This window comes from Liolophura sinensis, chromosome 7, assembly GCF_032854445.1.
Source record: "Liolophura sinensis isolate JHLJ2023 chromosome 7, CUHK_Ljap_v2, whole genome shotgun sequence".
Taxonomy (NCBI): domain Eukaryota; kingdom Metazoa; phylum Mollusca; class Polyplacophora; order Chitonida; family Chitonidae; genus Liolophura; species Liolophura sinensis.
Window position 1 is genome coordinate 17,048,506 of NC_088301.1, and position 13,156 is coordinate 17,061,661.

The 13,156-nt window shown below is 37.7% G+C and overlaps 1 protein-coding gene across 1 annotated transcript; it reads left to right on the plus strand.

Moving 5' to 3' along the window:
* The first annotated feature begins 5,547 nt into the window (after positions 1-5,547).
* On the plus strand, positions 5,548-9,014 carry LOC135469595 (uncharacterized). Its single transcript, XM_064748088.1, has 4 exons — positions 5,548-5,731; positions 6,529-6,681; positions 7,215-7,327; positions 8,842-9,014. Exons 1-4 carry the CDS (start codon positions 5,562-5,564, stop codon positions 8,889-8,891), a joined length of 486 nt encoding a protein of 161 aa, XP_064604158.1. The 5' UTR covers positions 5,548-5,561; the 3' UTR covers positions 8,892-9,014.
* Positions 9,015-13,156: the final 4,142 nt, after the last annotated feature.

Here is a 13,156-nt window from a genome sequence, read left to right on the forward strand (position 1 = left end):
AGAAACTGTAGACAACCTCACCGTAGAGAAGCCTAAGGAAACCGTAAAGAAACTCAAGGAAACCATCGAATATGCTTTTAGACTTTATTCTGTAGACCTTGTTTAAAAATTGGACAAATATCAAGTGAAGATCCCAACATCTTAGTTCTTGTGCTCCTTCTGAATGGTAAGAAACCTTCACGATTTACGACAGTTGTTCTCCATGAACGTGCTAAAGACGTTGGACTTGGCACAATAGCCCTTGTGGACCATAGGTTTGCAATAGGCCGCGCCGTTGTTGTCAACACATGGGGCTGTTTGCGAGAAATTAAAAATGGAATTGGTAATTTAGACAGCGGTGGTTTGTACTGTTAAAAGGTACACTGAAAAGCAGCTTATATCTGGAGAGTAAGGTGCAAAAACTAGATAGATGTTCCTTGCTCTTCGTAAAACCTGCATATCGGATCACTGTATACCCACAACAATACAACAAAAACATCATATTATACCTACAATAGATCGGATATTCATTTCGCTATGATGTTAGGTCAGATGCAATTTCCAGGTCATAAATATTTATATAGAACGTAGAACGATGCATCAGAGAGAAATTTTCAAGATACCCCTATTGGCATTGTTCTCAGGGAAATGGTGGCAATATTCAATCGACGGTGTTCGATTACTTGCTTCAAATTAAAAACATACATCACACGTGGAAAAGTTCACTGGCAGAACATCGTACTGTCCGCCATTGTATAAGTGGACAATTCTTGAATATTGCACTACACAAACTTGGAATCACGTACACTGTATGGCCGGCTATATCTTATATACCCAGCGCAAGATGATTTTCTCATTAACAAATGACGTCAATACGTGGAGAGTTTATATCTTGTCATGGACCTAATAACATGAGTGTATGTGTATGTATATGTATGTATGCTTGGGGCTTAACGTCGTACGTATCAGCAATGTGGGCATATGGCTTAAATATGAACAGTCAATAAAGAGAAGGGTAAAAGTAAAATATGGCGTTTAACGTTAGTATTACTAATGTATTCATATATTCCTAACAAACTCATCAACACATGTGTATGAATTTCAATCTATATTTCCATATTCTTGAGCATCAATCACTGAATCAATCAATCAAATAAGTAACTAAATGAAAGACAACAGGAGTGGAGTAATTCTTACGTAGCGTGCTAGGCGGTAGTGTTGGAGGAAGATGGAGGTCGTCCACACTCATGATGCCCTTCACAAGCAGAATCTTGAGTAAGTTGTCCCAGGCTGTGTTTGTGGCATCCTGAAGCAGGAATGGGACATTGGACTGACCTACAGGATGTAAGCTGTAATGGGGTAAATACCTACTTCGTCAAGCAAGCTACCATCTATTTACCACCTTAACTAAATTTAACTGGGAATCCATAGATATAAGAAACAAATATCTTGCCTGATTTAAATGATTGGAAATTTATGTTACGAGCGAGACGTATCATTTAGCAGCGTGCAAAGTTGATACAGTCTGTCAACGGAATGTAATCTCGTATTCTCAGGGAAAGGACATAAAGACAAGAACCAGCTGGGAAAATGTGGCAAACACAGGATTGTAAGAATTTCCAAAACAGCAGATAGGCTTACCGCTAAAGTTCTCCCTGTCATTGTGACGTGGTTGCCTCTCCCACGGTCGTTGACGGTGACCTGATTGGTTGCATCTTTGTGGATTCGAAAGGCTCTGCCGATGAATACAACCTGATAGCTTGTATTCAAGATAGCTTCAGTATTAAAATGTCAATACCAATGCAATGATTTGTTCAAAGGAAGAAAACAACAAAAAACCAAAATCTATATATGTACCGAATGAGTATCTCATCCAAATTTTATTTTCATAATGCTCTAAATATGAAAGACTTACAGCATAGAGAGTAAACCACGGGAGTGGCGACAATGTAATACTGAAAAAATGGTCACATGTAACTGGTGAAAAACAGCCTCTTTGTCAGTTTACCTCATCTACGTTAAAACTTCGAGTTTGGAGGTCTATGTCTGCAAAATTGCTTGCATCGAGAAAATCAAAAGCGGGGTAATGTTTTCACTTTTAGACAATCAAGCCCCGGACTTCTCTTAAAATGCGATAACGCACCAGTTTCCGCTGTGTCGTCACGCGATAATTTTAATTATTTCTGATTCGACATAAATTGTATTTTTCACAACGACTTTAGGTAACTAATGCATATGGTCGTATACTTGATCATACCACCTTGACACTGAAGGTCGTCACAGTGTTAAATGCATAGAGGGTATTTCTTAGCGAAAAACGAATAGATACGGGCATGCAAATTCGACAAGGTTTTGAATCGATCGAATGAAGTTGATCAATAATCCGTTCAGCGTTTGCAAGTTTCAAATGCATTACATCCTAAATACACAGCGACATGTCCTCCAGTGACTGTGTAGAACAGGTATAAGTTAAAGTCAGTTCCACAAGCGATTTTTAAGTAATCTAAAAACTTTAAACCACACTATAATATGAGATTTTGAGCAAATGACCTCAAATATTTACGTATTTGTCCAATTTTTCACCCTTTAGATCTAAATAAGCAATTAAATCACATTTAACATTTTGGCTTAAAGTCAAAACTGGCTTTGTGGAATCAGTCCCTGGCCTAAAAAACTTACATCTACATTATCTGGATCCAGCCAGTTTTGCAAGATCTTTTGGAAAAGAGCCTTGGCAACGTCCTTGATTAACCCCGTTACCACCGGCACGACGATCTCTCCAAACTGGCTTCTCTTCTACCAACGCATCTGAGACCCCAAGCCAATTTTCCACGGCTTTTATGTCGCACGGCACTTTCAACCCTTCCCAGACACTATTGTAACACAAACTTTTATTTATTTGACCTTCCCACGTACGACAGGAAAGGGAGAAAGATTTACTTTTCACCGAACGCTTCTTCACCACAATGTAGATAATCATTGAAAGAAAAATCGTGAAATTATTCACTGATGTTCTAATTGTTTTTGAACGCCATGCTCAAGAGTTATTCCCTAATATAAAGTGGTGGGCAGTTTTGTAAGTAGATGAAACCGGAATGTCAAGGGCAAACCACCGACCTTTTGCGCGTTACAGCAGAACTTTCCCATACTAAACAAGGGACACACCGTACTGGTGGTCAGACACGCCTCACGGACAGTGAGGGCAATAAAATCTTTAAAAAATCCGCCCATGGCGGGGATTGATACCACCGTAAAATTGCGAGTATGTGTCAAGTTTTCAGTGGACTGCAAAAAAGTAAACTCTGCGTGTTCTGTATTTGCGATTTTACTTGTGCATACATGATTAGCTTATCATGTAGTGTTAGAGTCAGGAAGCCTCTTGAATATTTAAAATCAATACAGTTTGTTAGTTTGATTACAATATGAATACAATCTTCTTTAGCAGCTGACCCTACGATTTGCTTGTCTAAGCTTTGTAAAATACTTGGTACCGGCTATGTAAATATATCTTAATATGAGCCTGCGGTTTGTTGTGCGTTTCATCCGGGCTGTGACCGGTTTCCTCCTATTATAATGCTGGCCGCCGTCTTATAAGTGAAATATTCTTGAATAAACACCACGGTTTCCTCCCAGCATAATGCTGGCCGCCGTCGTATGAGTGAAATTTTCTTGAGTACGGCGTAAAACACCAATCAAACAAATAAATTGAAAAATCACCAATTAAATAAATAAATAAATTACTAAGTAAATAAATATCTTAACATGTACCTTGAGTGGCCCTTTGTGTATTAAATGAGGAATTATCAATATTGTTATAAAGGTGGGCGATGCCTTTTAGGTGTAATACAGCGCTTAGCTGTGTTTAACATCTTATATAGACGTTGAGAATTGATTTTGGTCAACGATGGGAGATTGTGTCAACAATGTTTTGTGGATAAAGTCTAACATTGCGAGGCTTTCATAACCGCTGAAATAACCCACAATTTTTGAAAATAGAGAAAACCGCAAACAACACACACGGATGCTTGCCTGTAGAGATTTCCTTGTCATTGTGACATGGTTCCCGCTAAACGATCTGTGACAGTGACTTGAGTGCCACCAACTTTTTAGATTAGGAATGTTTGCTCGATAAACACCTCCTAGCAAGACAAAGTATGTATGGGTTGAAACATATAAGCCTACGGGTGAGTTGTCCGAGTACATGAAGTCTTTGTCTCAATGGGTTGTCCATAAATTCTTTCGTGTTTCTCTTTGGATTATTAAGTAGTATTCTACCAAAGGTACATTACATGTGATATGTATACACGCTTTCAGTTGAATATTTTCTTCTTTTTTTTCTACATACACGTTGTGCATTTCAGTACCATAACACCCCATGTATCCCCAAAATATTTAATCAGGAATGAATACCACGAATAAATATTACTACATCATACTGAAGATCTCCCATACCTGCTGTTTTACACAACTTGAAGCCAATCTGAGCTGAAGTAAGATATGTTGTTGACATTGTAACTGGTAAAGGGAACATAACAGAAACAGGGAAATAAGTGTGTTGTCAGTTTACCGCGTTTAGGGTTTTTACTAACTGTTGTCATCACCTTAAACTTACGATAACATTAAAACAATATATAATATTTTATCGAAGGCTATGAGTAATTAACTCAGCCTTTTTAAGACGATTCAACAAAGTTCAAGACATGGGAACAACTTGGGCTTTACCTCTTTGTTGAATAACATTTTTGAAAGATATAACAGTGATTAACAAAACAAAGCTATACAACAACATCTGAGCTCAACAGGGCATGCGTATAACATTGTATATTTATTCAATTGGCAATCTAACAGAATACGCTGCGTAAGTCACGAGTGTGCGGCAAAACCGTTGCTTTCTCATTGGTTGATGGACAACGCATCTGATTCTAGGTTCGCACTGTTCAAGGCGATCGCTATTTGGATTATTTTTCTATGTTTGGAACTTTGCAATTTCTAAACAAAAAGTCGACAAAATTTTACAACTGTTATAGAAACTGTATGAGTGATTAACCTGCAGATTCACGTGGTAATGTATACATGTATTCATTTTCACAATTTATACGTGCATTTCGTTTTTTTCTAAATATTCGTATTGCATGTAGTAGAGCAAACATGCATTCAAAGTAGTATAAGGGAACTGGAGAGTTGATCAGTTTTTACATGTATGTAGATTGTAGGCTCTAATTAAATATTTGTAAACGTGGAAGCGTAGTTAAATATAGATATACAAAGTGGGTGGACTACAAGTTGCAATTTATATAGATTGTGGCCTGATTTACTATTGTTTCTAAATTACTTTCCAAGGTTTACTGAAGCAAAGAGTAATCCTCATTTGACACGGTTCAGAAATCTTACGTGATGGTTAATTTCAGTTCTAGGACCCCGTTATGACTTTTGGGTACACGAGTCCAACACATGCGTTTTCGCAGAGAATTATTCTGCCGATAACGGCATACTTTGTAACACGATCGAGATTAGATAAGTCTCATAATGCTGTTCGAGGACACAGATCTCCGCTCTGTACTACAAACAGGATTTGTGGGACAATGGCGACGTTCCCCTCTCTCCTTCTCGCGGCTGTTTGCCTCGTCTGTTTAGCAGGCGCCCATGTCTTCACGGAGGAAGAACGGGAGTTGTTGAAACAGGCCAAGTTTGAAGAGTTGCCCATAGAACTCAGGCGTGCCCTAACCAAGAATAAAAGAGCCACAGTATCCCGGTACGTCAGTATGCTGTTAGCGGAATACATTGATATGATTTAAGCTGAAGACAGTTTGAAGAGACTATACATGGGAGAGTTTGACAAAAAAATTCACTTTTGTCAATTATATCAAATTTTCTTTGAATACTAAAAATAGGTCAAATTATTGCCTTTCAGGAAACATCATGTTCGTACCTGTACTATATTTGATGTTAAAATAATTTGAAATTTTAAAAGTGAGTGTTGGGGCTAAACGTGATATCAGTGTGCTGGTATCCTTTCCATCTCCTTTCCCAAGATCAGTTCGGGCAATTTTTTGCATATCGCTGAACCAAAACCTAAATGACTATTTTAATTAGTCTTTTGTCAAGATGAAAGGTTATTTGACGCGTGATTAATGATGTAAAATATTTAATATTAAGTAGCTTCTCTCAACAAGCTTAAGTAAACACAAATTGTGGTCAAGTAGGCCGTATCTTTATTATGCCACGCATATTTGAATCTAGTAAGCTAATGCTGTCTGCATTACAAAATTTACTTATTTATTTGTTTTTTTAACGCCATTATCTTCTAATGAGAAATGAAACATCTGACCTTCTTAATATGCTGTTCAATTCATTGGCGGACTGTGTTTTGGAAATCGGTCTTTCGATTATTGACACGGAACTTCCAATATGGTTTGCAATTCTCTTTCAACACCTAGAAATGTTTATTGTGCTTACAGTTTCCGCAACCATTGGATCGATAATACTTGCAAGTGGTTGAATGCAAGTTTGTGCTGTAAATTTATTTCGCAATATTACATTTTATTTCAGTTGGTGCTGTGCCAACGAACAGCCAATCCATTCCATTCAGCATTCGAAGATTGTACCAAAGACAATCCAAGTGACATCACAGGTGCAGGGTGGCACTAAACATTGTGGATTTGCCGGTTGGAAAAGATGCCACACCTACAACGTCAAATATCAGTGAGTATACCACTGATCTCTATTAAAGGAAAAGAACGCATAAAAATGATACCAAAATTAGATGAAAAATGTCGTAAACTTATTTGCCTGTATGCTCCTTAATATTTTTGTGGATTTTTTGCTACAGAAATTGTGCTGGAAAATATTTTTCTACGGTGGGTATTTAGGACCACCTCTTGGTACATATAGCCTTTGCATAATAATGTTATAAATAAGGATGTGTGTTTAATGAATTTATTGGCATGTAAATTTGCTCTTTTATATATCCAATCACATGCCTTTAATCTGAATTATGATAATATTTTAATACCATGATCAAAATTCAGGTTGAACACAGGTTGAAGACCAAATACATCCTCATTTATAACATTATTACGCTAAGCAAAATTACTTTAACAAACTAGCAATAATCGAAATCTGGAGAGACAGGCATCGAAAGCGTCTTTTTGGTTTACGCATCAGGCTAACATGTTTAATACACGTAAACTGTTGCCTATAAATCTACTGAATGAATTCAAAAAGTTTTGTTTCAGAAACAAAGTCACTTACATCATATCCTACTATGAGGTTCCTGACCATAGTCACTGTGCTAAAGAAGACATAAGATGTTGTAAAAACGCCGTGCAAATATCTGGACACTGCGTGGGTACGTATTATCCCAAAAGCTTAAAGGAGAAAAAAATTGAAATATCAGTCAAATACCATTGAAAAGAGTATGCATTTCCTCGCAGGTGCCTGCCATAAAAAAATAAGTACCTCAAGTTGATAAATTATAAATAAAGTCAGCGCCAAAATCCGCTGTGGGCGACTCCATTTTCCCTATGAACTAGTCCCAAAGTCTTGTGTGTTAGGAGGAGAATCGCTTCTTCCCATAAGGTAGCGAACAGTACAGTTCGTTTTCTGCTCGACGATTGGGAAACCGGAATGTTGGACGTAGGTTCCTAGTTTACACAAACAAGCCGGTAGTTTTAGCGAATCTCACGGGCTGAGAGGCAACCCATCCCCAGCATAAATTACAGGGAGTTAAATATGGAGGACGGGATGGACTCCTCGATTTATACCGGCTTTGCCATTTTCAAGGTTTGCGTGTATGGTGAGCAAAAATCGCAAAGTTATGGAGCAGGCACCACCGGATAGGAAAAATGCGCTCTTTTCAGCCTATAGTGTCACGTTTTTAAGTTTCTTCTCCTTTAAATGTGTTGCCTGTAATGCAAGAATGCTTGCAGATTGTATTGCAGCAGCTTGTTCTGTTAAATATACCAGAGATATTCTATATATATTATTTATTTATGGGTTGGGGGGGGGGGACCCACGACCATCCGCAGGTTATGAGAGTGTTCGCACGTACGGCTGCAGAGGAAGCCAGAAAGAGCTGGACTTGAACTCACAGCGACCGCATTGGTGAGAAGCTCCTTGGTCATTGCGCTGCGTTGGCGTGCTAACCACCTCGACCACCGATGCCTCATCGGGATATTATGTTGAACATGACACAGTATCATGTTATAATATCAGAATACATTCTAGCAGCACCTAAACAACAGTTTTTCCACTTAAAACTAACAGATTATTTTTTGAGTTTTACAGTAAATATATATGAGTACATAATGTAAAATGTACTCACATGCAATGAGTATAATTCTCTTGTAAGTAGATATGCACACAATGTCCACAATCTGGCGCTCTGCTTCACACCTGTGTCTATAATTCTGTGTAAACCTAGACTAGGAGTCGTATATTCCTTGTGAGATCGCCATGTTGGATATAATAATGCCGTATAAACAGTTGCAATTAAAGCGCGACCGAGGTACATATTTTGATCACCAACAACTTACAAACTACATGTAACATGGTACAAGATTTGGATACTGATTTTATCAATTCCTTGCGTCTTTCCAATATCACTGGAAACTGTTGACTGCTTCTCTTAATGTCATGCTTTATATACTATCTTACGTTCTAGTGGTTTGGATTGAACGTTGTTTTGGGAGTTGGTCTTGCGATTATTAACCTAAAGCCCTCTGTAAAACAAAACATATACATATTTATCAAATGTATAAGTTATCCCAGAATTATGTTTATGATGAAGCATAATTTTCCCTGTTATTTTATAGTATTAGAGTTTTATAAATGTTACAGGCATGGAATGATTATTTTTTTCAGATCTGGCAGAAGCCGCCGAAATGCTGAAAAATGGCGAAACAGTCGGATAACTGCCCTGAAGCACAGTATATGTATTTTCTACTGTAAATGGTTGGTGTATGGTTTTAAGAGAAAGGGAGGGGAATATAAACGAAATACAAAACGAGACAAAACGCAAGTTTTGTTTCTTGAAACCAGGCACTGATCATAATTCTTTGCTTTATTTATGGATTTGATTAGTGTTTTACGCCGTACTCAGGATATGTCTTTGCTGACACCAAGTACTACATGCTTACTTGTATTGAAAAGAAAACGAAGTTTGTTTACAGTTTAAAGTCAGAACTACTGAAAGTAAAGTTCAGGTCAAAGAACATTAATTAATTACATACGTGTACAACATTAAATAAGATATATTAAGTAATGTCCCTAAGAATTTGTTCACCTAGGTGTGCAACACGGTACATGCATGCAACATTGTCTTCTTCCACATTTGAGATGAATGGTTAAATTAAGATACCGGGTACTAGAAATGTTTAAAACCATAGGACATTTAAGGTGATAAAGTCGCCAAAGTCACAGCTCAGATGAAGAGCTTTTATCAAAGAACACGATGTGATTAAAAACATATACTACAAAACGGAAGATAAATCCAGAGCAGCGACGAGAGTGTGATATCTGGCAAATGGTGACACTTAACCTGTGAAATACATCCTCTTTTCAGTCTATCACCGTCAGGGTTTTCTTCTAACTGTTCATGTAAATGCTTAATCAGTAACAAATTATACGTCCCCTAGCACCACGGCTTAAGAAGAAGAAGGTAACCCCCCCCCCCCCCAAAAAAAAAACTACAACAACAACAACAAAAACAACAACACCACACAGACACACACACAGAGACAGAATAAAAACACAACAAAACAAATGCAACGTGGTTAATAGTAATTTATTGGGCTTCTCTGGTCTAGAATGACTCAAAACGCTGTGTTGTCTATCATATTTAACATACAATAATATTAAAACAATGAAAAGAGACCAGCCTTTACTGCAAGTCATTTCCAGTCCTGACGCCAAATATCAAAGAGATGGACTACGTTCATTATGTGACATTCATCGCCAGCGCTATATCATCCCTTACAGGCAACACTCAAGTCACCAAACGCAATATCTCTTCGCAACGAAATTTGAAACTTTCTAAAGCGCAGTTGGGATAGGCAATGTCGTGTTTAGTCATGGAGGCGAGTTTTGGTCTGGGCTCCAAACTGTTCTTCTTTGACTGTCTTATAGTGACGATTTATGAATGAAACCATCAATTTCGAAAAAAATTCTTACGCTTTGAATGGATGTCATTGGAACTAATTTTCTTCCCATCAGCGAACAAAGTCCGGTAAAATCGACACCGTCTAGTTCTTTAAATTGCATTCTCAGACATTTGTAATTTTTTAGAAACTAGATTGCTGTATCTCCTGGCAAAAGCCAGCCAACAAACTGACCAATCAAGGCGATTTAATGTTGAACCAATGGTTGTCATAGTGTTGAGTATCAGGAATAGCATACAGATGAAAGCCAGCTGATTATTGATAAAACTTATTTCGCCAAGCCATCCATGTGTTCAGAGGGCCCCCTTGGCCGAGGGGTGGGGCAATGATCCTGGAGTCTCTAACCAATCTCTCGCTGTGAGTTCAAGTTCAGCTCATGCTGACTTTCTCTCCGGCCGTACGTTGGAAGGTTTGCCATCAACGTGCCGATGGCCATGGGTTCCCCCCATTCTATGTAACTGATTAAATCTGGATTATTGCGCCACATTTTCAAACGGTTAATGAGAGAGTCAAAATAGGAAAGCAATAGATTAAATATAAGAAATCCATTCGCTCATCATCATCATGGTATGGTAGCGTCTGTTAAAAAACATATGAAGAGTTTAGGTTGCATCTACTACAAAACGCTGCCTATATGTTGATGTGTTTATTTATTTGATTGATGTTTTACATCGTATTTATGAATATTTTACGTATGCGACGGCGGCCAGTATAACGGTGGGAGGAAACCGGGTAGAGCCCGGTGGAAACTCACGCCCATTGATATGACGTCTTACTTTGAGTTGTTTAGATGCGTTGCTGTGTAAACACATCTCTGGGAGAACTTTCCCTTGTGTTTTGTCCCCTGAAGATACAAGCAGTAAGGAAAGATTGATGACTTCGTCAGTTGTTTGTCAACAGAAATAACCTATGGTTTATACCAAAGGGAGACAGCCCAAACAAAGAAATCGTGAAATATATGTTAAGTTAATGACAATTAAACTAGAAATATTTTTGAACCTTGTAAAATGCATTTGAATTTTTGATTTTTTCGATGGACTTTTTTGAGCATATCAGAAGCAGTGAAGTCACATCAAGTTGACAACAACTTCTAGATTTCATAATTTTAAATGCATACACATACACATATATAAATGTTTTAGCCAGATTGAGCTTCAAGCGAACTATTTCCAGCAAAGACATGGATTTCTTGCGTCACTGATATCCTTTAGGCCACTACAGACCACTGTGGAATCTGGGGATTTAGAATAGTCTTACTCAGTTGGAAAAAATAACTCAAACAACTCGTTAACAATGTTAATAACCTTTCATCTGACATATACTTTACTCCAGTGTTTTCTCCGCCGCCTAAGTAAGGCGATTCCTAACGTGTTCCAATCATCAAGAGAACAAGTTTACATTAAAAGGACCCGGTATGCTAAGGCAGGGATTTGGTCCCAGTGAGAGAAACTGTTTACCTGAAGCAGTGAAACTGACTATAGCTATGAGTGACAGCTACTGACACACTCACTAAGGCTACGTCTTTTTTTCACTATTTTTTACTCTTCTCTTCCTGTTATATGGCAAGCATCTTACTTATAAAGCTCCAAATATGCACTGAGGCGATGTATAGGTGATAAAATCGAAAAATTGTAGCCAGCCCTAGAGCCAGTGAAAGATCTTTTTTTTTACATTAGACAGTGTCGATTTGTGAAAATCACTACACTATAAATGTAACTTTCTGAAAAATTCCTGAACAGACAGTTAAGAACCAATTAATGAAATAAATAAATAACAAATGTAACCTTCAGCCTTATACTACCGCTACGCATAACATGGTAATGTTATTGATAGCTAAAGGACCACGTGCTCTCAACCAGATTCATGTATGCTTTCGCTATAGTTGCCAAATGTTACCTAGTACCATATTTTAATCATTCTAATTGAAGATTACACACATTTAACGCAAGACGGCCTGTATCATTACTCACACAAAACTATGTTTCCAACGAAAAAAATAGATTGCCACGAATATTCCAACCCTTGTCAGTAGTTCGCCCAACTCTGGCTTTTGAACTGTTTCAACCTAAACCCATTTTCGCAATTTTCATTAAATATATGTCGGTAGCATTGTTCGCATCTGTATATAAGGCGACGTCACAAAAAAAAGGAGACAGTATTACGACCCAAAATGTCTGTATTATAAAGAGATGGCTTGTTCGGGATACACGACAGTTTAGCCACACAAAAAAAGTAACCAAAACCAGCAGATTTTATTTTACAACAATTTATTAGGTTTAACAAGAACAGATAACAAGACTTTTACAAATACTAAAGTACTTAAGTTTAACAAGAAAGGATAGCAGTACCTATACAAATACTAAAGTACTTACATGTACAACGGTGTCAAGTCCAAACGGACACATATACTCCACAATGCTTAAAAATTGCACAGAGGCAAAATTCATAAGAGGGAAAATCCACAGTATAACTGAGTGTATGACGAAATATACACAAAATTCCACAGACAGGGTCCGTGTACTAATAAGCACTGTGTACACAAGAGCACAAATTAAATATACAAGTTCTGAGTGAACAAGTGCTCGGTTGAGATAGGATATAACAAAGCCAGAGGCTATAAAGACACCATAATTCAGCACAAAAGGCCTACTAGAGTAACACACAGTGAAAGCATCCAAAACTCTCAATAATTCTCCTTTCTCCTTCTTTTTGAACTGCTTTCATAGGTCTTATATAGACTGATAGAATTTTCTAGAATAAGAAATTCTTGAACACTTGATGTAAACAAACAGGCCCCGAACTGAGCGTATTCTGGAACATTTTAAGGCAGAGGCAGAGGCAGAGGCAGACGGCAGGCCCTGAACTCAGCATATGTATACAGTGGCAAGGTAAATTTAGAAGCTGACAGCAGTTGTTCCCATAACAACAGATATCAATTTTGACCAAGTATTAGTCATTAATGTTGATATCATTTTGCTATCCTTCTTGGTGACCGCTTCGGTGGCCTAATGGTTAAAGCG